Below are 20,945 nucleotides of genomic sequence, written 5' to 3' on the forward strand. Positions count from 1 at the left end.
GGAACGTGCAAGAACGATGATGCAACTCGGAAACGCGTCGAACGCCACACACGCGTCCATCGGCATCGCGCGCCAAATTTAGTTCTCGCCACTTTCGCCATCCATCGCACCACGCAGAACCGAGTGAGTAGCAATATTCTGCAGGATTGATTGATACAACAAGAATGCGATTCACATCGAGTGAATGTGGGATACAAGTGCGCCCGTACAAGCTGCTGTCGGTGTCCATGTACAGTCTACATTTTCTCATATTCATCCCGACCCAGCCTAGCCCAAGTCGCCACCACATCAATGCCCTCTCAAAACATAAAACCGGCTAATCCACCTCCAAAACCGTCCCCCTCTGCACACTTCCCCATCCAACCAGACGCCAATGCTTCTCGATTCTCCTCGACAATGCCACCTTCTCCCCAACCTCGGTACACGCGGGCGACGTGAGCTGGATCTTTGCAAGATCGGCTTTGACGGAGAGGACACGACCCCCGGTGGAGGTTGATCCGATATTAATGAGAAGGAGCTCGTTTTTGACGAGTTTGGAGACTTTGGTTTGTTTCTTGTCTTCCGTTTTGACACCGAGTAGTCGGCGGAGGAGGAACAGGGAGATTTCGAGCTCTGTATCAGACAGCCACGCATCAGGTCTGTCATATTCAAAGGAGGTTGAGAACAAAAGAAACGTGGGCGTACCGGTGAAAATCTGCGGAAGCTTGCCAACCGCTCCCAAAACCTGTCCCACCAACCTATCCGCACGACAAAGCGTGGGATCGATCTTCGTGCCAACACCAATCAACCCACCCGGAACAGCAAACTGCAGATGGTTGTTCTCCGCCAACAACGTCACGATCTTGCTGAAGATAGGTTTGCACCTGTTCCTTCCCGCCGCATCCTTCGTAACGATACCAGGACGGATCTCGACCTCCATACCGAGACGAAGAACACCGGTGAGGATAGACCCACCGGCGACACCGCCCTTGAGATCGTCGACTTCTGAACCGGGCTTGTTGACGTCGAAGGAACGGATGACGATGAGGCGGGGGTCGGAGGTGAAATCACGGACGGGAATGGGGATACGTTTGACGATGTACTCGTTCACAGCGTCAATATTGTATTTGAGCTGGGCGGAGATGGGGACGATTGGCGATTGTTCGGCGACCGTGCCTATTCGACGCGATCCGCACACACGGCTCAACACTCGTCTCGTCCGCAAAAAAACGGACGAAGGAATTCACGCACCCTTCACGAATGCCGTGATACTCTTCTGGTGCTCCAGCGCCTGCGCCTCCTTGATCAAATCCACCTTATTCTGCAAAATGATGAGATGCTCCAGCTTCATGATCTCCACGGCAGCCAGATGCTCAGATGTCTGAGGCTGAGGACATGTTTCGTTTGCGGCAACGAGAAGGAGGGCGGCGTCCATGACGGCGGCACCGTTCAACATTGTGGCCATGAGAATGTCGTGGCCGGGACAGTCGACGAAGGAGACATGGCGAACGAGCTTCATGCGGTGGCCACATCCTGGTCGCTCGCAGGGCGGGTGGTCCTCTTTGTCGGAGCGGTATGAACGGTAGCAGCCTGGTCGTGGGCAGGCTTCGTTCTCACATTTGTAAATCTGTGAAGGGGAAGAAGGGCGCCACAAATGTGAGAAAAACAGGGCAAGGGGTCTCATTGTGCATTTCGGAGGTCGTGTGTGGAGGACTGTTCTCAGGAGAGTGAAAAGTGAGAGTAAAGGACGTACTTTGGCGTTGGCGTAACCAAGCTTGATGGTGATATTCCGCACGAGCTCGTTTTTAAATCGAACGGTCATGACTCCCGAAATGGCTTTCACCACTGTCGACTTTCCGTGTGCGACATGTCCAATGGTACCTGTTCATCCCAAAGCGAGCCCATCAACCCATACAACAGATCCCGGAGAAGGGGGAGTCCGTGACAACGATGGAACGTCCCCATGAGCATTCCGTCTCAAAACACAAGATCAGGCGCCTAGATCACGCACCCAAGTTTATTGTGGCCTAGCAGATCAAGAGTATCTATGAGTTTCAATACAGTAAAACAATAGAGAAAACTAGACGCACCTGTTTTGAAATAACCTCAGGCGAAAGAGGCGTCAACTTCGAAGGATCGATCTCAACGCTCGGCACAACCTCAGGCTCTTCTGCCTCTTCCTCCTCCTCAGAGTCGGACTCCTCGTGCTTCTGCAGTGTCTCGTCGCCTGACATATTGTCTCTAGTTCTATGTAGATACCAAAGGTGATGATCCGACGAAAGTCAAGTCGGTGATGATGGGTTGCAGTGGCGGACGAGCGAAGGGTGGCCTGGGGGACGGCGATGATGGCGCGTGTAGGGCATGACTCAACTTTTTGGAGGAGTCGGAGTTTGAAATCGTTCTTTCTTGTTGACCGTCATGTCGTTCCAACCACACTTGACTTTTGCACTTTCTACGCGACAAATCATCCCTTCCTCTAATTGATATGATATCCAATCGATGTGTTGATGACCATTCGAGTCGTCTTCGTCATACCTGACGAAACCCAATGCTACAATCCTGAAGCACCAGTTTCCGTCAAGTTCGACCGGCAGTGGCGCTTACTGCTACCAAGCCCATTCGCATCCTCTCTAACTACGAAAAAGGCGCTTTTGACCAAATTTTGCTGTCGAATGCATCTCTATACTCGAAAACGCTTGGTCCTGTTGTATCTTTGAAAATTCCGCGGTAGTGCTCGTGACCTGCAGCGGTATCGGGATATACGCTCACAACTTGATCCAGAGACAAAGTGGGGAGACATTCAAATTGAGGGTCAAGTATGAGGATTATCTGGTGGGATTGAAGGAGCGGATGAAGCTAGACAATTTTGAGTACAGAATGCGAAGAGTCATTTGCCTAACATCGTACGTCCACCATCAATCACCTTGACAATAAACTAGGTGGCAACGTGACTATTGCTACAATGGGCTGTGTTCGATTGCCCCAGCCGTGCCATATTCATTGACGCAGACTTAACACGCCCTGTTAGGTTCGACGGTTAAGTTGTGAAACTCGCATTAGTGCCGACATCCGAGACACAAAAGAAACAACAAGGACCCTTCCTCTCCGATAACCACAGCCTTTTTCAACTCCGTGACCGATACGAGAATACCTCGGAGGACACATGACATGTTCCTCGATGCAGCTTAACGACTGTCGTACCCGTACGCTGATCGTCTGATACAGATCATACTCGATAGGGGGTATATGAGGTTCAAGCTCAATACTCGTTGAGAACATCGATTCCCAACCCGTCGAAGATGCTCATGTCGAAAAAATCGAAAGAAATTTCCCCATCTGGTGGGTCGCACGGGCCACGATGTCTTCGCGAGATTCGTTTATTGATACGAGGAGAACATATGGGGTTGGTGACGTTTGTTTAGACGATTGATACGGGTCAAAGCCTGAGGGGCATCAACCGTGAGTTCAACCATCTACATAAATTCTTAGTACTAACCTTAGGCTGCTTCATTGTCAGGCCGGGTGCGTGATTACGCTAAAAGGTACGCGTACGAGGCGCAGAGGAAATTGAGCCGGTGGCCTTAGATAAGAGTGTTGGTGATGCTTCGGACTTCTGAGGCTGGAGGACCTTCCAGAGCTCATCCGCTTATCGTTCTTAAGGTCTGGCGATGTATGGTTTGTTACTTAGCTCACTGTATTTTAGCTATAATTGCGTCCTGGACGCACTCACCGCGTAATCATGAGGTCCGGCGATCATTTAGTCTTGAAGCCTTGAGGGATAAGGCAGGACCATAGCGTGGTAGCCGGCTACACTGAAGCCAGATCAGCATGGAGCAAGTGTGGAGGCCGCATCAGAAGTCCCACATCATGGAGGAGTTCGTAAACCCAAGGGGTGCCATGGTTGAAGAGCTAGTACTCTGCGGAGCTAGGAGAAGCCACCGGGTCTCAACGATGTCAGTCTGGTATCCAACCAGTGAAAGGGCGGCGTTTGGCAACTACTCGGCGTAGCGTACAGATTTGGACCAAGGGTAGTGTTACCGTGATTGTGTTGACACAACTACTCAGCCAGGAAGGTCAGAGCGTTCAGACACGTTGCAGGCGGGTACCTGATTCGTAAAAGCATCATTAATCAATGGCTGTTCAGACGCTCCGGTTTAACGTTTGTACTCGGGTTGCACCTCCTTTGAGATGATATCGAGCTTATCCTTACCCGTCAGACGTGGTGAGTAACCTCGTTCTGAGTTGCACGGCTCCGCGGCGCAAGACAAGAATGCAGGATGAATCGCTTGCAACCAAAATGCATAGAACAGAACAGCGTATGTGAGGTCAGTGGGCGCCGATTGTCATCCATGACTCCTACAATGAAGATCCGCACAAATTTTAGAAGACTCCAGATGACTTGGCGGTGAAGAGGTCCAAGACACAGCCCTAAACGCTCGAATTTCCCCGAGCCCCTACCGTTCGACATGATCGGTTGGCAGAGTAGTGATGCAAATTAGGTTAATTGCGAGCCGGTCACGACGATACCGAAGCACTATGCTCGGTGCTTGAAGTAGTATTCATTCTTCGCAGATGTTGTGTCCTTTTGAACCGCTTAGAGCCCTCCATTCCACACGCCTGATGCGGGTTCAAACTCTTCTCTCCGCGGGATGAACCAAGCCCCGGATGTTGCCAGCAATGACGACCGCATCAATAACAGCTATATTTCATACACCGCACAAAAGCCGCGTGTGCTACGGGAACAATGAGACGCAGAGGGACCTGCCTACACGAACAAATAATAAAGATCCATGAGGATAGCGAGAGACAAAAAGTCGAGGCTTGGATCGAGTGGCTCTAGTCGTGGGCTCGTGGTGGAGACATGAAGCCCAGTGAAAACCCCGTCTACGCATATCTAGGTTTTGTGAATAGTTATCTACCAAAAACTTGACAATCTACCATAATCTAGAAATTCCCTCCGATGGCCTATCCGTATATCATTTTGGTAAATTCCTCTAGAGATATCTACAGATATCTAAGAACTCTGATTCTAGTGCTAGTCGTCTACATAAATCTAGGTCAATCTACTAGGGAACGTGTGCGGTACTGTGTGTCGAGCATGCTGACATAGGTAAATTGCCTCACTGAAAAGAAGGGTGACTGTGCCACTGAGCCACACGACAAGTACAGGCATTCAATTGAGTCAGTGTGGCGAATGCAGTTCCATTTGTTCAAAACGGAGTTCGGTGACACCGTGCAGGCAACCTACACTGTACACAATTGCTGAACAAGAGATCTACCGGATGTAAAATACTTATGATATTAGGAGTAGTAACAGGTGAGCAAGATAAGTACATATATAAGGATTTCTCAATCATCGCCCGTACAGCGGGTCGCTATTGGGTTCATTGCGGTGCTGGGTAGTCTGGTTGTTCTCATAACCGTCGTTGACATTGTCGTTTTCCATGTCGCCAACCGCATCCAGTGTCACCAGGAACTGAGTGTGGGTTCCGGAGAGGGTTATGTTTTACTGGCAACATCAGCCTTCAGACAAGACTAAGTGCCATGGAGGATGGAGAGCGTCTTCTCATCGTCGGTTTCTTCTACCGGGCGAAGCTGAGAGGGGAGCCGTGAGCATTTTGAGGGGCAGCGTGGGGAGTGGGTGGGCCATAAGTAGAGCGTGAGGTCGATTCCTTTGAGGTTGGGGCACTTTGTTGTGGCGAGGGCGAAAGAACGAGGAAGGAGACGAAAGGGCTGGGAAGGATCGATGGTTGCTCGGAGAGTTCGTACACACGCAGCGAGGGGATGATCACGTTTGGTACCTGAATCGACAGCAGCACGGAATGTGTTGGACTAGCGTTGCAAACGCAGATCAATGTTGCAGAAGAGAAGAGTCTGAGCTGGCGTAGACCATGATTTACAGACAAGGGAGCAAGCAAGGAGGAGAGACGTGTTGGGTTCATAGGTCGGGGTGATGGATTCGAGTTTGACTGTACTCGGGCTGAGGATAAGTCTGGCTGGGAGGGTGGCCGGACGGCATTAGGCTTGTGTTTACAGGGTGCTGTAGGAGCAGAGGGATATGTGAGTGTGAGGTCAATTGTGATGCCTTTCGACGGGGTCTGTGCCATTTGGTTCATGTCAGTCACTAGAGATGAAAAAACTAAGTATAATGAACGTACGGCATGCGTGACTCGGAAGAGCCAAAAAAAATCCAAGTAACGAGAGCTGCAAGTAAATCATCGTATTCGTCAGATTCTATGTTCAGGATTCATCAGTCATCGGGTTCTGTTCGCTGTCGGATGCTCATGCTCAGCGATGACCTCGACAGTTCGACTTGACTGAGTGCTGCCCGGTATGACGAGGAGAGCACGAGGGTATGCAGGGAGGATGGCATGGGGGCGTCGAGGACTGGGTATTTCCGTCCACACCCAGCACAACGACCTTCGAAGTGACGTCTACCTTGGGACTGAAGCCCACGGACCTCTCGATGTTCAAGGTCTCCAGCTTACCACATTTTTAACCACTGCCTCCGGAGCCCAATCACCTCTCGATAATGAACAACTATCCATGGACGAAAACAAGGCGAGAGCAAAAATGTGACATATTCACCCTCACCCTCCGGCCTAACGGTATCCTCTTTAGTCTCCCCAGACATCTCTCCAATCCGCCGCCTGTTTTCAAGCATAACTCCCTTCACATCCACATTCCTCCCCATCGCGCGAGCTTATTCGCGCTATCAACTCCTCCGAAACACACTAAACAATTTCTCACATTGATTTATAACCTTGCGATTGTCCGAATGTAGGATTTGGGGCATCGAAGTCGATGAAGTTGTCGTGGACTTGGAGGGCTTGCGCTTCAGCATAGATGACGGGGAAGGCGGCCGAAAAGGTGGTTGTCCCGGCGGTACGGATGCCGTAGTCTAGCAAACGAGAGACCGTGACGCCCGGAGTATTCGCAGCTGCAAAAAGAAACATTATCAGTGTATGGTACTCTGAAAGAGGTTTAGATGTCGAAGAGATTGAGAGGACATTGAGAGATGAAGAGACAAGAGGTTCGGACGTCATTACAAGATAGAAAATAACGAACCACCAATATGCTCCCACCCATCGGTAGACTCCTCACTAGCCGATGTCTTCCGAGTCTTCAAGTCATCCCTCCCATTTCACCCGTCTGCGGGCTTCATTCTGGGAACGATATGAGGCTTGTTCGCGACTGCACGCGATCGAGCTCAATGTGTCATTGTTTGTTCATTTTGCGGTTATTTTGGTTTCCAGTATTATTTGTGGACGAGCAGTAGCGGGAAAGCAAGTTGCATATGATGTGGAGGAAACGAGATAAAGTGAGGCAGGGGGATGTGGAAGAGGTGCGAGAGGCTGCCGGCAAGCGAGTGAGTAGAATGTGGTGTGGATACTGAGTAAAGAATACTACAGGGACGTACCTTACGACAAACACGACGTGAACATGCTCGCGTACATTGTTTACGAAGCTCTGCTCAGATGATTCGAACGGATCCAGGGTGCACGACGGGCGCGAGTGCGGACAGTGCACGATACGCGAACGCGCTCGGAGCGCGAATGAGGAGGGGGAGGAGCTACGACGAACGTCACACAAGGACCCGAAAGGGTCGAGCAAGTGCGCGTGCGCTGTACACTCTGGTGGGCTTGGGATTTCTGGGAGGGTCTATGATGAGATGGAGGCAAGGAAAGGGTAGTAGTGAGAGCGAGAGCGAGTCATTCGCTCTCCCGTCGACGCCTCGCAGTTCCCACAGACGTGAGCAGACGTGTCGGCGGTGATGGAACGGCGGTCGAGGATAGAATATATGTGACGCAACCTCTTTTGTACGAGGGAGATGAGAGGCAGCCTAGATCGGACACTGTGATAAAACACGATTGGAAAGGAATTTAAGATCGTCTTGAAGAAGGTCGGATTGTGGCAACTGGAGCAGGCCCATGCCAGCGAGTTATACAAGCAGTTACATCGTAGAATCAAAATCATTTCCAGCAGAGGACTTTCTCAAGTAGATTATACTTCGAAGCCAAAAAAGTGTTAAGCCGTTTATAGTGGAATCCAGTGCGTGGACGCCGGAGAACAGCGTAACCACTAGCATGAAGCACGCGAAAATGAGTACGAGCGGTGGCCACAGACAAATGCAAGTGCAGAGCCTTCTGAATTCTTGAAAAAAGAAAGCATAGATCATTATAGTTGGCCACTAGAGAGGATCGCCACCGTGACCTACCTTGGACCTACCACCACATTGATATTGACACGAAGTTGGTTCCGCGCGGGTGTTGCCGAAATCACGTGATGTCGGCCGTTATGTTCGACTTCGACTTGTCGCTTCAAGTAACTTGTCCTATTGAGCTCTCTGGGTCGCCGTTGTCTCTGCGGCATGCGCCTGTAGAGACCGAACCCTTCTCTGTGTATATCTCTGAGCAGGTCGATCCCCGGCAGCCTTAGATATATACAACAAACTTCGCCGGCTTGCTCGTCTCTAAATCCGTCTGTGACCTTATGCAAAAGTCCGTATTGCTGGTAGAAGAAGGTACAATGCACAAATGGTGCTCGTTTTACAGCTGGGATGGCTTACCAGGAGCTGTAGAGTTGGAAAGAGAACAAGTGAGTGAGACAGTATCTACTCCCATAGCCCCATGTCTCTCCACATTGTGCCATTGGAGGCCACAAGTTCAGTTTTAATTCAAATCACGTCGTAGCGGGGACAATCGAAGCGCACCAATGCCCCACAATGCCTCGGACCTTTGATTTGATGGGATTCGGGCTGCTTGTGGTCGAAGATGATGGTTATTACACCGGTGAGTCCCCGGCACCTTCACGAATCATATAAGCACTGGTTCTTGCTGCATATGTGTATGTTTCTGATGTAGCCTACCCGGATTACTCGGCTCCTTGGTTGTCTCGTGCAGAAACTGCGTCATCGCGTCATTGAGCATCGCAGCACGTAGGTCCTGTCGAGGAAGAGGAGGAGGGTGAATTTAGATACTGGCAGGTGAGTCTCTTTCTCCATCCCCTTTCCATCGAGTTCTCAGTGGTTTGCGGCCCCTTTCGCAACCTTATGAGCTCAAAAGTCTCATAAACAATCTCGCATTTACCTTTACACTATGTTTGAAGGCCATCAGCTCCGCTATCACTGAGAGCGACAATGATTGAGGCAAGTTCTCCTTCCAGACCCCTTTGGTCGAGATTTTTGTCATTCTCACTCACTTTTTCTTCATCCGTCGACGTTTTGAGCTTGAATGAACTCAATACATCTATCTCACCACTAGCACATCTTGTTCGAGGGGTATCATTGCCGTCGCCACTGAGAATGACGACGACTATTAGGTGAGATCTCCTGAGTCCTCGCGCCATTTTTTATGAACTCCTGTTCGTTCTCACTCAATATAGTAGGTTTGTTTCTCGACTTTACGTGCCCAAAATAGTTGTGCATAGCCCCTCCGCCATTTCTGCCTCTTGTTTGGAGGGTACTGACCCCACCACCGTTAAAAGTGACGATGGCAATGAGGTGAATTTCTTCCTCCAACACTTTTCTGCCGTAAGTTTGGTTGTGTCCATTCATTTGTGGACCTTTCTTTGACGTTCCATACTCGAGAGGCTTCTGTGCATCCCCTCAGCCATCTCCGCACTTTCTTTGGAGGATATCGGCCCCGTCACTGTCAAGAGTGGCGATGAATATTAGGTCCGTTTCTTCCTCCAGCTCCTTTCAGCCGTTATTTTGTCCGTTCTCCTTCATTTGCAGACTTTTCTTTGACGTTCCGTGCTCTATAGAATCCCATTCACCACCTTCATCACCTCCGCACTTTTTTCGAACGCTATTGGCTCACTACAATTGAGAACGGCAATATGAATCGGTAGGTTTAACCTCAGATTTATCAATTGACACATAAGATATTAAATTATTACTGACATCTGTATCCGTAGGCAAGGGTGCGGGTAACGCGTACGGGTGTGGGTCAGTCTCTGGGCACCCGCGAGGTACCCGTACTGCTCACTAAATTGTGCAGATCTGTGTAGACGGCAAAGCAGTAAACGTAGATCCCTGTAGATAGTGATAGAAATGTCTAACCACCCTGATGTATCCCTAGAATTACCTAGATAAATGTAGATCCCTGTAGACAATTCATCTGATGCCAAAAGAAGTGTAGATCTGTGTAGATGGTCGAGTAGTAAATCTAGATCTCAGTAGATTGTGGTAGAAGCATCTGGCCACTCTGATGCTTCTCTAGATGTTTGAAGTCCTTTGTAGATATATCCAGACTCTCGTAGGCAATGGTAGTACGACCTATTGTAGAAGGACTTGCCCGAACTAGATGTAGACATGCGTAGATTATACTAGCTGATCCATATGTCGAACAGTTCAACTGATACAGAGCCATCATATTCTGAGCTAACTGTAGATATTCCTAGTTCAAAGTGGAAAATCACACTACAACTATCTACAAAGGCCTTCTGGTAGACTATCGTAGATGGGAACCTCACTGGGCATGAAGGGAAGGTCGCAGCCTCGTGTCCAGAATGTTGATTGTGTTGTGGCAGGGTCCCGGCGGGACTCGGCGCACATTTCAAATTCGGAGCATTGTTCTGAACGTGCGGCCGCTCTTGCCGGAATTGACTCCGTCAAAAAAGGGTCCTTCGGTGGCGCCGAGCCGGTTGATCAAGTCAACACGATGCTTCGGGTTAGCTTGAACGGTCTGCGTTGGCACCCACTGGCGCGCCGGGGACGCTGGACGGGGAGAAACGTTGCAAAAATGGGCGAATGGGTGGCCCAAGCCAGGTCAAGGGCTGATAGAGGGATTGAAGGGGATGTACGGCTTGGGAGGCAACGCCACAGGATTGACTCCGATGGGCACCTGCAGCGAGCTGGGGCTCGAGAATACTCCGGAACTTACCGCGCATGGCAGGTCCGTGCGGCTGGCCCAGCAACACTGTGTTTTATCATGGATGGACACGTTATTAGCGCACCACAGTGGCAGTTGCCATCGCCTTGTTTTCCCGCCTCCATTCGCTCCTTCATCACCCCTCTCTCTACCTCTCCCCTTTCCACTACTTTCCTTCCCTTCAAATGTCTTTTTCGTGCCCGGCTGATTTGACCACAGAGGCCACCGAGCTCGCGAAGAGCCTCGGGTCCTTGAAATCCTTTCTCGATGCTGCTCGATCCTTATTAGCAAGCATCCGCAGTATGTCGTCTGAACTCTTCCAACAACAAATACGCAAGGTTGGTTTTCTCACTACAATATATATTCTGCGTACCGTCTGACACCTCCTATCCCCGCAGATAATCACTCTGGTGGAGGTAAATATTCTTTCCTCCACAATTTCTTACATAGTGGCGGCCATCACTAATGTGCCGCGTTTCGAAAACTCGTAAGATCGCTCGCGGCACGCTCGTCCGTGCGGGTGTGAAGCTGCATACCTTCACCTCGTGTTCTCCGCCACTGCAGCCTCTTAAATCTGAATATTTTGCCATTTTACGAGTCCTCAAAGAGCGCCACCGTGACATCGTTGATCGCAAAGGTAGGAGGCGTTTCTCCGGCTCAACGCAGCTCCAGTCTACGGAGATCCCGCGTTTCCAAAAATGCTCTTGTCGCTGACTCTGCCTTGTTCGTTGCGCACAGATCGTGCGAACAAACTGCTCCTGGCTCTCGACTCGTGGCTTATAATCCGTAGATGCAGTAGCTCTTCTGAACCTTCATCTCCGATTATGGGAGCCTCAGTGTCGGCTTCGATATGGCCTCCGCCACCGCCAACACCGGTGTCCACAACAGAGGCCGTACTCGACCAAACGAAACGCACACCGTCATCACGAGCGCCAGCGGAACTGATGCCCCGTGAGAATCGACCTTTGTTCTCGTTTCGTATCACCGCTGCGGTTTCTACCGGCTTGCTCCTGACACACCATCTTGATTTTTCTTATAGCTCCAGCACATCTCCCATGGGAGTACCGTGCCCCGTCACCTTCTCCACCTCGGGGTCGCTCTACGCAGCGTTCTGAGCGACGCCATGACTCACGGCCGTATGCGCGTACTCGTAACCCGAGGACTCGCTGGCCGGACCCCGAGGACGGTAATGACGGTGGCGACGAGAATGAACAGGACGAGAATGAAGAGCTTCCTGTCGTCAGGCTTCCGAGTCGTCCACTCCGTCGCTTTGGTATCTTTTGCACCGGTGCTAAATCAGGGCATGAGAGGCGAGAGAGATCGTCAAGATCCAACAGTCTGCGAGGATGATTCTAGATATCGACTGGAAGCTGTTCTTGTTTCATGTGGAGTGTTTCTTGCAGTATGTACCTCCTAGAGGTAGGCTGCTATGCGTTTACGATCCCGTTTAGGCAGCTGATTTTGTGCTACATCTGTTTGGAGCAGGATATTTCTTAATTTACCGGGGAATGATGATCGCTGTGTATAGGAACAGCTAGCTGTCCAACTGTAACAAATTGGTTTACTTTCTATCTCATCCGACCGCCTTGGAACAGTGAGGGCAACCTTCATTCGATTACCCTAGCCTGCTATATTTTGCGATCTGTGTGGCGCTGGTTGTCTGACCCCTGGCGCTGAATCTATCTCTCACTAACATTGTCTTGAGCGCGAGTTCCTAGCTCAAGTGCTGGTACATGATCATGGGCGGTCATGCTCGTCATCGTCTCCAACAACTGGGTGAACACTTCCGAGAGCGGCTCGCTGGCTGGCTGTTGGCGCAAAATTTACTGAGCGGAATCGCGGCCTTGGACCCATTCCGTTGTATTCCCCCGAAATTGTCACTCATGTGGATGTCCTCTGCGCCCTCTGTCGACTGTTCTGTTCTAATTCCTTTAGACTACCGACATTATAGGTTACCTCTGGTTATTCCGTGCATCATCAAGCGTTATCCGCCTGGCCTCGTTCACCGGTGCCCGTCTATTTTCATCCAGTGTATCTCCCATGGCCACCGTATCTTGAATCACCGTTCGTACCGCTACACTCTCCTTTAAAACCATTGGGCCGATGCGCCTACTGACTGCGAACTGCCTCCAACCCAGCGCTTTCACAAGACATTATGTCGGAGTTCGGGAGGGGTGGGCGTCTAGTAGAAGAAATCTGAGCACTGAGCGGAGCCTTCAGGCATTCAGTGTGAATGGATGGATGGATGGTGGCGGTGATATCTCTCATAACTGTATGTCGAAGGGGCTCCGACGCAACTTTGCTCTCCTGCGTGGCTTCCGACCGATGGGCATAAATGAAGTCTCGCTCGCCCCTTTCATCAATGTAAGTCCTAGTCCTTTCACCATATAGCCATGATAGATGTGCTGACAACCGTTGTTGGCGATGCTCCTGGCCATCCCCTAGTCTCCCTAGAGTATTTCTGGCGTAATTGTCTACGGTCAAAAGCTTCGCGGCTGGGCAGTTGTCACACGACACCCAGCTCATCGCCTATTCAGGATGAATGGATATTATCTACCAACGCCTTGTACTCATAAGCTGCAAAAATAGGCGTCTTGTCGCCATGCCGCCGTACTATTCTCCGCATGCGCCACCATATCCGGTTTCGACCACCGTGAGAAAATCACAAATCTGATATCGAGCTCCACGCTTACTTACTGCCTCGTTGTCGTTTTCAGGGCCCAGCCATCGAATTGACTTGACCCTAGCGTCTGCGCTTTGTGCAAGCAAAGCCGCCACACAATCGTCGCGGCCTTGAGAATGGTTATTCCCAATTGGAAATGTTGTCCCGATCTCCGGATCTTCCCGGCTTTGGTTGAACTTAGTTCGCCGTTCGACGTGGTGGTGCCACTGCCAGGGTTTGAATTTGGATTGTTGAACGTTGTTCGTATGCATTGTACATCCAGACAGAAAGTATCTCGACTGTCTGTCCCATCTAAGGTTTGTTTTGGGGCCGATGAGTGGGGACTTTCCCGTTTGTGCTTACAATGACGCAGTGCCACCGCCACCCGTCATGTGTCGGTGCACGCAGGCAGCAGGTGAGTTCTGATTCAATGATTCAACTCTAACTTATGTTACCAAATTGGTTTACGGGAAACAGATCCACGCTTTCTCTAGATGTCATAACAGGTCATAACATGTTTTTCGATGACCGTCCTTATAGAAGACCAGTGGAACATTTCTAATCCCGACATGGGAAAATCGTGGCCGTGCGCGACATCCCTTTGTCGTCCCTTGTTGACGGTCAACATTCAACGGTACGATGTGTATCTCTTTCATCTACACATTTTATGAGTCTTCTGCTCTATACAACTACTGATCAATCCACCCGGTTCATGAAGGCCTATTTTGACCCGCCATCCACGGCTCCTAGACTATGTCAAGTATACGTCACGAAACCACAGAAGTCTCTTGAAGATACTCAATCAGGACTCGCGGACACACGAAAGTTCTGCGAGAACAGTCTCTATCAGATACACGGGCCACCTTTCAATTACATTAGTCATAGAAGCGCATACGCCACACAGGCAGGGTCGGCTCAGCATAGCCCCGGGGTTCAAATGGTCTCCGCCCGCGTGTCGTAAATTGTGCCCCTGTCCACCCAAAAGCTTTCTCACCATCCACATCAGCATGCTAACGTCTGCTGACTTTCTTTTGTCAATCATTCAGGCATGTTACGGCGCTCTTCGTGATGTTGAAGATGGCGACCGTATCGCTGCAATATGAAATATAATCCATGGCTCTGCGGGACGTCCGAAACCTCATGGGCACTCCTTCCCGACATTCGCTCGACTAACGCTTCTGGCCTATGGAGGTGTCATCATTCGTCTTCTCAGGAGGACTTTCCCTGAGAAGAACATCAGATGCTGGTGCCTAAACTTGATGGGTACTTCTTTCTAAGGCCTCGGCCGGCGACTAAGGCTGGCAGACAATCCGCGGTGACCACATCGGAATCACTTTCTTCAACGCCTCCTCTTTACCCGAGATTCTATCTCGTACCATCCTTTTGGCCGATGAGAAAAGACTGCGGGGTCTAGCGGTCCACACGCGAAGAAGTATCTGCCAGTGTATATAACAGCTCTCGTCCATCTTTTCTCCTGCTGGCATCGCCTGCGTCCGCAGATCATCTGCACCCTGTATCTACTATCCCACTGACCAACACCCCGACACTCCCTCACAATGTATCCTCTCTTACGCGTTTCTCTAACTCTGGTTACCTCTGTTCTATATTGCATTGGTTTGACGCCTCCGAATCCACCTCCACCGCCAGCTGAACGGTCGAAGGCATTGAAGACCTCGGTGACGAGTGGAGTCGGGGTTCTCGAGGGGCTCATCCGGTTCATCCCTTTCTCTGCTCGGGTATGTAATATAATATACTTCCCTTAATTAAGTATAATTGCTGTCGCTAACGTCTTCCGGGACGCTTCAGTTCCTCGTCACTTCCTTCGCCATCCTCGAATCCACCGTCATCCTCGCACAATCTTACCCAAGCACCGCATCCACCTACATCCTCCATTTCCTCTGCCCCACGACAGTCCACCAACTCGGCCAACATGCCGTCTGTATGTCCCCGGATTCAATTGGCATCCCGACCTCAATCCAAATGTGGATCGGTATGATCTCGGTCTGGATCGGCGGGGCGATCAGAATGGCTTGTTATCGTGAGCTGGGGAGGTTGTTCACCTACGAGCTTACGATCCGGGAGAAGCACAGGCTCGTCACGAGCGGGCCTTATTCGATTGTTAGGCATCCTAGTTACAGTGCGTTACCACTCCGTCTTGCACAAACTCATTTGTTGATTAATTCACAATCCTCGGTGCGTCCTGTTTGCCATTATAGCCGGCTGCGCAATCCTTGCCATAGGAATGTCCATCTATCACCTCTCCCCCGGAACTTACTGGACCGACTCCTCGCTGATGCAGCAAACCTACTTCGGCAAGCTCGTCGCATTGCTCTGGACGGTCATCCTGGTATACTCGGCGTTGGTGTTCATGAGGGCAGAGAAGGAGGACAAGATGTTGAAGGAGGAGTTTGGGAAGGAGTGGGAGGAGTGGGCGGAGAGGACGAAGTGGAGGTTCATCCCTTGGGTGGCTTGAATTTTTTGAATCTTGGACTCTGGATCTCGAGGTTCGTCTGAAACAGTAAATACACATGAATCGGGGAGAGATTTTTGATGACTGGGAAGGGGGAAGAAGTTGAAGGAGACGATGATAGGATATATGGACTCTTGGAGTGTTTACGATTCTCTTGCTGTTTCCCTGAACGGACTGGCTCTTTCCTGTACATAGCTTATCATCGTGCTACTGAACACGAATGACGTAGAATTCTTCTTTGCCGCTCGCAGCATCCTTTGGCGCGCCCATTTGTAACTTGCAGTTTCGATTCAACAATCTGTGGTGGAAATAAGGTAGATGCTGGGCCACAGACCAGGGCCGAGCAAAGCGAGGACGAGAAAAGAAGCGCCTAGAGGTCCTTTATCAAATTTCTTTCTTCAACGACTATACACGAAGATCAAGATATCAACAAAGTGCCACATCCAGTGCTAACAGAAACGAAACAGAAAAGATAGAACATAGAGCAAAACAGAAGACACGGATGATATACATGCGCATGCCGAGACAGAAACGAACGAAAGCGGAACTATTTTTGGGCGAAGATGAAAGGAGGAAGGAAGGAATCAACGAGAATAATTGCCTTCGGGAAGGAGGTATGTCAAGTGCTCAGCGCTCCTCGTAGGGAGGCGTCCTGGCACCATCCTCGTCCTTTTTGATATCATCCAAAGGGGGTGTCCTCCCCCTCTCAACCCTCTCCCGCTCCCTCTCCCTCTCACGGTCCCTGTCGTCTCTCTTCTCAGGGGTAGGGCTCCTCCTCTTGCGGTCGGGACTCCTGCTTCTCCTGCGGGGCTCACGCTCCCTCTCGCGGTCGTCACGGTCGTCGCGGCGGGGACGACGGGGGCTGCGAGACCGCTCGCGACGGTGGCCGGAAGGAGACGAGCGACGGTCGTAGCGCCAGACGGATGACGGAGGATTTTTAGCCCACTTCATGATGATGGGATCATGCATCAGAGATTGCACTCTTTGGTTTGATGAGCTTTGAATAGTGACTAACCTGGATGCTTAGACGGTTTCCTTCGAAATTGCGTCCGTGCCTACGATAGACCATAAGTGATTTATCGGTGGACTATGTGATTTACAACAGGGACATACATGTCGTAGTATGCATCTTCGGCATCGCGGTTGGAGCGGAATTCGACGAAAGCGTAACTGCGTATTGAGATCGAGATGAGGATGGTTGAGCGACAATTCGTCCGGGAATCCAAATGGGAGGTATCGGGAAAGCGAAGCGAGGGTGCTATCGTCACACGTATATCGCGAGGCTCGGATGTGCAGAGCGCGAGTCAAGACGGGTTGCACGGTCAAAGGCAAGGAAACGAGTGGCTCGCGTGGCTCGGTGCGCCCGTCGAACCGAGAAATGGAGGAGACGTTTCTTTTTTCATCCGCATTTGTGCGCAAAATCGTCGTTTCGTTCGAGATCGAAGGGTGGGCTCGTTCGCTCGTCTCGGGACTCGACATTCGGCGACTGCGGAGTGCAAAAGATAGAACGAGTTCGGACAAGTTTAACTTACGGGTTCGAATGGGCGTGCGGGTTACGAGGTGCGGGAACGTCGCAGCGAATGAGCGGACCAAATCTGTTGGGGAATCAAAGGGCGGCGAGTCAGCGAAACTGAAACTGGGCGAGCCAAAATGTCAAGAGAAAGGGTACAGACCGTTCGAATTCGTAGGCGAGATCACGGGCGCGAGTGGAAGGGTGGAAACCGCTAACAAAAAGAATTCGAGGCATTTTTGCTCCTGCGAGTCAGTACTAGTGTCTACTCGGTGGACGTCGTCGTGGTCGACAATGAAGAGAGGAAAAGGGCGGCGACGCGCGACATCCCCCTTTATCTTGTTTGTGCTACTTTGTCCCCTCGCGTGGCGCGAGCGGCTGCCCGGCACGTCCACTCCGCGTTCTCACTTTGCGACAACTTTCTGAGCAGAGAACGGGTTGGGTGCCAGGTATGTTTCTTTTCGTCTACATCTTCCAAAGTCTGACAGATTCTGCAACTGAAACTAGATGACAGCTTCGTATGAAGCACAGGCTACGACGCATCGTCCCCGTCGAGCAATTTACAAAAACATACTCAGGAAACACTCGCGTCACACACCAACGCCTTAGCACTCTTATCCGAACTCTCTACCAGCAATCCAAGGACGAAATATGGCTTCTTGTACGACTGCACCAAAGTGTAGAGCCTGCCCCTCGTCTTTTGAGAAAGACAGGCGTATCTATCGAGGAAGCTCGTCGATGGACTCCAGTTATGCCTCGCGATGTCCAGTTCGACTTTGCACTCCAGCTTCTCCGACCCGTCTCAGAATCCAATCTGCTTTTGATTGAGCACGATAGATCCCTGCCGACCCCAACCGAGCAAGCAAACAGTCAAGCTGTTGCCATTCAGGACGATGGTGCTTCACCACAAGCGACGGTGCCTACCTGGCTCATTCTACGCCTCATATACCGCAAAGTCCGTACGGCCACCCACGCTGCGAGAGCATGGGATCTCATCCTCCAACACCTTCCGCATGCCTCACCTGAGCGCCATGCCCCCATCTTGCTCGTCTCCGCCCACGTCCTCCTCTCCCATGGCCTGTTCAACCCCGTCAAAGATCTCGTCGCCATATTCCTCGCTCTCCCCATCTTCCACGAATCTTTCCACATAAACCTTCTCCTTCAAGTCCTCTCGAGCTACTGCACAACGCCCGAAAGTGGACTCCATATCAGCCGTCTGTGCGTGAGGATCCTCGAGGCCCTAGAGAACCGCGAAATGGCTCTGTCGCACGAGACATATCGCATCTTGCTGTCGAATAGGTACATAACGATGCATCTTACGAATGCGCTCCAAGCACGGACGCTTCGGGAGGGAAAGGTCCCGGACGTGAAGCAACTCGAGGCCTATGCACGCATTTACGCCCGGCAAGGAAAAATCCACCACGTCAACACTTACGTCGAAGCTGTCCGTATCATGCTTAACCGGCTCGACAAACCTGCTGCTTCTTCTGCCAAACGTTCCCCACCATCACATGTTCACGACTTTCCTGCCGCCTTCGTATATCTCGAAAAGCTCGTCCGGGACACGAACACCATCCGGCATCCTGCCGAGCGCCAGAACCTAAACCACGGCATTGGTCCCCACGCACACTCCCGCAAGCGATTCGACCCCGCTCAATGGGCCGCTCGTCTCTACGCTATATCTCGCGACAGGTATATCAACAGCGCAGCCTTGATCTCTCACTTCCGCTACCCTGAACAATTTCCACAAGGTTTTCGGTGGCGTAAACCCCTATTCTACACCATAGTCATCAATGGGCTTCTCCATCGCCGGTCGCCAGGACAAGCTTATACTCTCTGGAAAGAATACCGACAGAGTGACCTTTGGCTCGATCGACCCTCCCTAATTATCGGTATTCGGGTCCTCACTCGAAATGGTCTTGTCGAGGAAGCTCTTCAGCTTGTCGAAGAAGCTTATCAGGCCGCTTGCGCTGGCGCGATGCCGACACCGAAGCGTCTTGAGTCGCAGAGGAGCATATTCACGCCTGAACGGACCTTGCCCGCTTCTGTTATGACAAAACTTATGGCGGGTCTCGTCACGTATTGTGGCCGGCCAGACATCGTATGGTACCTTTGGGAGAATATGGAGCTTCTGTATGGGACGAAACCGGACGGTGAGACCCTTACGGCGCTCATTATCGCAGCTCGCGAAGCGTCGGCGTCGTTCGAGACTATCTCTGGGGCTATACGCGAGATGCGGATGGACATGCGGGCTTGGAATCCATTTCGCTCTTCCAACACCTCTAGCTCTACCGACGATTTTGATGCCGCCAACAATCCACCCCATCCGCCTGAACAAACTACTGCGAGGTCTCTCATCTCCGCCCGTCAAGACGCGTACGAGGGCCTCCTATCACTTCTCCACCCTTCGGTCGTACCCACCGACACCTGGTCCTCCCAACAAGCCTACCGTCTCGCCCGCTCCATCTTCCGTCGTATCCTCTTCACCAACCACCCGGAACTCTACTCCGTCCAGTCACCCGCCCAGAGCATCCGACGATCAAGGAACGATATCGGCAACAGCCCCCTCCTCGACCTCAAACGCACCTTCCTCCCCTCTCGCCAGCCCATCCCCAACACGGCCCCAAACAATCCCAACGGCATCTATATCCCTCCCCCCTCCCTGTTCCCCAGTTCCCAAAAAAGTCCGGGAACAAACCTAACGCCCCTCCTCCGCACCTCGCACCCCTCAATCCTCCCCTCTGCCCGCGCCTTCAACGCCTACATTCTCCTCCTCGGCTCCTTCGAGCTCGCCTCCGAAATCCCACTCGCACTCGCGTGGATGCGTGAGCTCGACGTGACACCCACGAAACGGACGATCGCGCTCGCACTGGTTTATTGGTCCGAGATCAGTTTGAGGGCGCCGCTGATTGAGGCGTTTAGTGCGTCGAATGGGGGGTTGACCGGTAGCGGCTCGGCGTCGATTTTGGGAGTGGGAGGTGTGGGAGTTGGTGGGATTGGTGTAGGGGGCAGAAGGGCAGCATCGCCGTATGGGGTGCTGTTGGTGTGGTTGGAGGGGTGGTTGGGGAGTAAGAGGATGCCGGGGGATAGGGAGTTCGGAGCGGCGTTGAGGGAGGTGGATAGGTTGAGGAGGAGGAGGAGGGATAAGGGGAGGGGGGCGGCGGAGAGTGGGAGGTTGGATTGGAAGGATGAGGATGAGGAGATGGAGGGTGAGGGTGAGGATGATTATGATTATGATTATCGGAGGTCGTAGTATGTAGACTTGCTGGACTAGTGTGTAGGCTCTGCGCCGAGGCGAAGACAGCGGTTGTATAGATGTTATTTGTGGCTTGCCCGATGTTGTCGTAACAGCCTTCGCGCGATATTACTCGCTGTACTGCAGACTTCTCATCCAGCACCTGGGCGCTCATTGCTGTTTCAACTTTCGAACTTATACGCAGCGCCAAGGAC

The 20,945-nt window shown here is 51.5% G+C and overlaps 6 protein-coding genes across 6 annotated transcripts; 3 read left to right on the forward strand and 3 right to left on the reverse strand.

Moving 5' to 3' along the window:
- Nucleotides 1-126: 126 nt before the first annotated feature.
- STEHIDRAFT_82314 (translation initiation factor eIF2 gamma subunit) lies at nucleotides 127-2,313 on the reverse strand. The gene is made up of 6 exons (XM_007306279.1): nucleotides 2,070-2,313; nucleotides 1,991-2,006; nucleotides 1,733-1,860; nucleotides 1,231-1,606; nucleotides 685-1,155; nucleotides 127-612 (listed from the first exon to the last, which is right to left on the reverse strand). The coding sequence occupies exons 1-6, from the start codon at nucleotides 2,211-2,213 to the stop codon at nucleotides 317-319; spliced, it is 1,431 nt and encodes a 476-aa protein (XP_007306341.1). The 5' UTR covers nucleotides 2,214-2,313; the 3' UTR covers nucleotides 127-316.
- A 3,201-nt stretch (nucleotides 2,314-5,514) lies between these two features.
- On the reverse strand, nucleotides 5,515-6,935 carry STEHIDRAFT_159070 (uncharacterized protein; the record flags this gene model as incomplete). The annotated part of the gene is made up of 4 exons (XM_007306456.1): nucleotides 5,515-5,811; nucleotides 5,880-6,077; nucleotides 6,138-6,183; nucleotides 6,730-6,935. 4 exons carry the CDS (start codon nucleotides 6,933-6,935, stop codon nucleotides 5,515-5,517), a joined length of 747 nt encoding a protein of 248 aa, XP_007306518.1.
- Nucleotides 6,936-11,012: 4,077 nt separating this feature from the next.
- On the forward strand, nucleotides 11,013-12,356 carry STEHIDRAFT_148460 (uncharacterized protein). The gene is made up of 5 exons (XM_007306457.1): nucleotides 11,013-11,191; nucleotides 11,252-11,269; nucleotides 11,346-11,490; nucleotides 11,592-11,804; nucleotides 11,893-12,356. Exons 1-5 carry the CDS (start codon nucleotides 11,039-11,041, stop codon nucleotides 12,201-12,203), a joined length of 840 nt encoding a protein of 279 aa, XP_007306519.1. The 5' UTR covers nucleotides 11,013-11,038; the 3' UTR covers nucleotides 12,204-12,356.
- Nucleotides 12,357-15,456: 3,100 nt separating this feature from the next.
- Nucleotides 15,457-15,988, forward strand: STEHIDRAFT_61594 (uncharacterized protein; the record flags this gene model as incomplete). The annotated part of the gene is made up of 2 exons (XM_007306259.1): nucleotides 15,457-15,652; nucleotides 15,732-15,988. The coding sequence occupies 2 exons, from the start codon at nucleotides 15,457-15,459 to the stop codon at nucleotides 15,986-15,988; spliced, it is 453 nt and encodes a 150-aa protein (XP_007306321.1).
- Nucleotides 15,989-16,298: 310 nt separating this feature from the next.
- Nucleotides 16,299-17,778, reverse strand: STEHIDRAFT_148462 (RNA-binding domain-containing protein). The gene is made up of 5 exons (XM_007306458.1): nucleotides 17,659-17,778; nucleotides 17,518-17,580; nucleotides 17,099-17,155; nucleotides 17,001-17,040; nucleotides 16,299-16,930 (listed from the first exon to the last, which is right to left on the reverse strand). Exons 1-5 carry the CDS (start codon nucleotides 17,730-17,732, stop codon nucleotides 16,613-16,615), a joined length of 552 nt encoding a protein of 183 aa, XP_007306520.1. The 5' UTR covers nucleotides 17,733-17,778; the 3' UTR covers nucleotides 16,299-16,612.
- Nucleotides 17,779-17,935: 157 nt separating this feature from the next.
- Nucleotides 17,936-20,785, forward strand: STEHIDRAFT_82319 (uncharacterized protein). The gene is made up of 2 exons (XM_007306280.1): nucleotides 17,936-17,944; nucleotides 18,003-20,785. Exon 2 carries the CDS (start codon nucleotides 18,016-18,018, stop codon nucleotides 20,746-20,748), a length of 2,733 nt encoding a protein of 910 aa, XP_007306342.1. The 5' UTR covers nucleotides 17,936-17,944; nucleotides 18,003-18,015; the 3' UTR covers nucleotides 20,749-20,785.
- The last annotated feature ends 160 nt before the right edge of the window (nucleotides 20,786-20,945 follow it).

The sequence above is a fragment of the Stereum hirsutum genome, assembly GCF_000264905.1.
Source record: "Stereum hirsutum FP-91666 SS1 unplaced genomic scaffold STEHIscaffold_11, whole genome shotgun sequence".
NCBI classification, from domain to species: Eukaryota; Fungi; Basidiomycota; class Agaricomycetes; order Russulales; family Stereaceae; genus Stereum; species Stereum hirsutum.

Excerpts from the sequence above, each read along its gene's own strand:
- STEHIDRAFT_148462 (XM_007306458.1), bottom strand. The coding sequence starts at position 17,732 with ATGCCTCGAATTCTTTTTGTTAGCGGTTTCCACCCTTCCACTCGCGCC. Across the intron at positions 17,581-17,658 it reads CTCGCCTACGAATTCGAACG|ATTTGGTCCGCTCATTCGCT; the intron begins GTCTGTACCCTT and ends ATTCCCCAACAG. Across the intron at positions 16,931-17,000 it reads GAAACCGTCTAAGCATCCAG|TGGGCTAAAAATCCTCCGTC; the intron begins GTTAGTCACTAT and ends ATCATCATGAAG.
- STEHIDRAFT_82314 (XM_007306279.1), bottom strand. The coding sequence starts at position 2,213 with ATGTCAGGCGACGAGACACTGCAGAAGCACGAGGAGTCCGACTCTGAG. Across the intron at positions 1,607-1,732 it reads TTGGTTACGCCAACGCCAAA|ATTTACAAATGTGAGAACGA; the intron begins GTACGTCCTTTA and ends TCCCCTTCACAG. Across the intron at positions 613-684 it reads GCTTCCGCAGATTTTCACCG|AGCTCGAAATCTCCCTGTTC; the intron begins GTACGCCCACGT and ends TGTCTGATACAG.
- STEHIDRAFT_148460 (XM_007306457.1), top strand. The coding sequence starts at position 11,039 with ATGTCTTTTTCGTGCCCGGCTGATTTGACCACAGAGGCCACCGAGCTC. Across the intron at positions 11,491-11,591 it reads TGACATCGTTGATCGCAAAG|ATCGTGCGAACAAACTGCTC; the intron begins GTAGGAGGCGTT and ends CGTTGCGCACAG. Across the intron at positions 11,805-11,892 it reads GCCAGCGGAACTGATGCCCC|CTCCAGCACATCTCCCATGG; the intron begins GTGAGAATCGAC and ends TTTTTCTTATAG.
- STEHIDRAFT_82319 (XM_007306280.1), top strand. The coding sequence starts at position 18,016 with ATGAAGCACAGGCTACGACGCATCGTCCCCGTCGAGCAATTTACAAAA.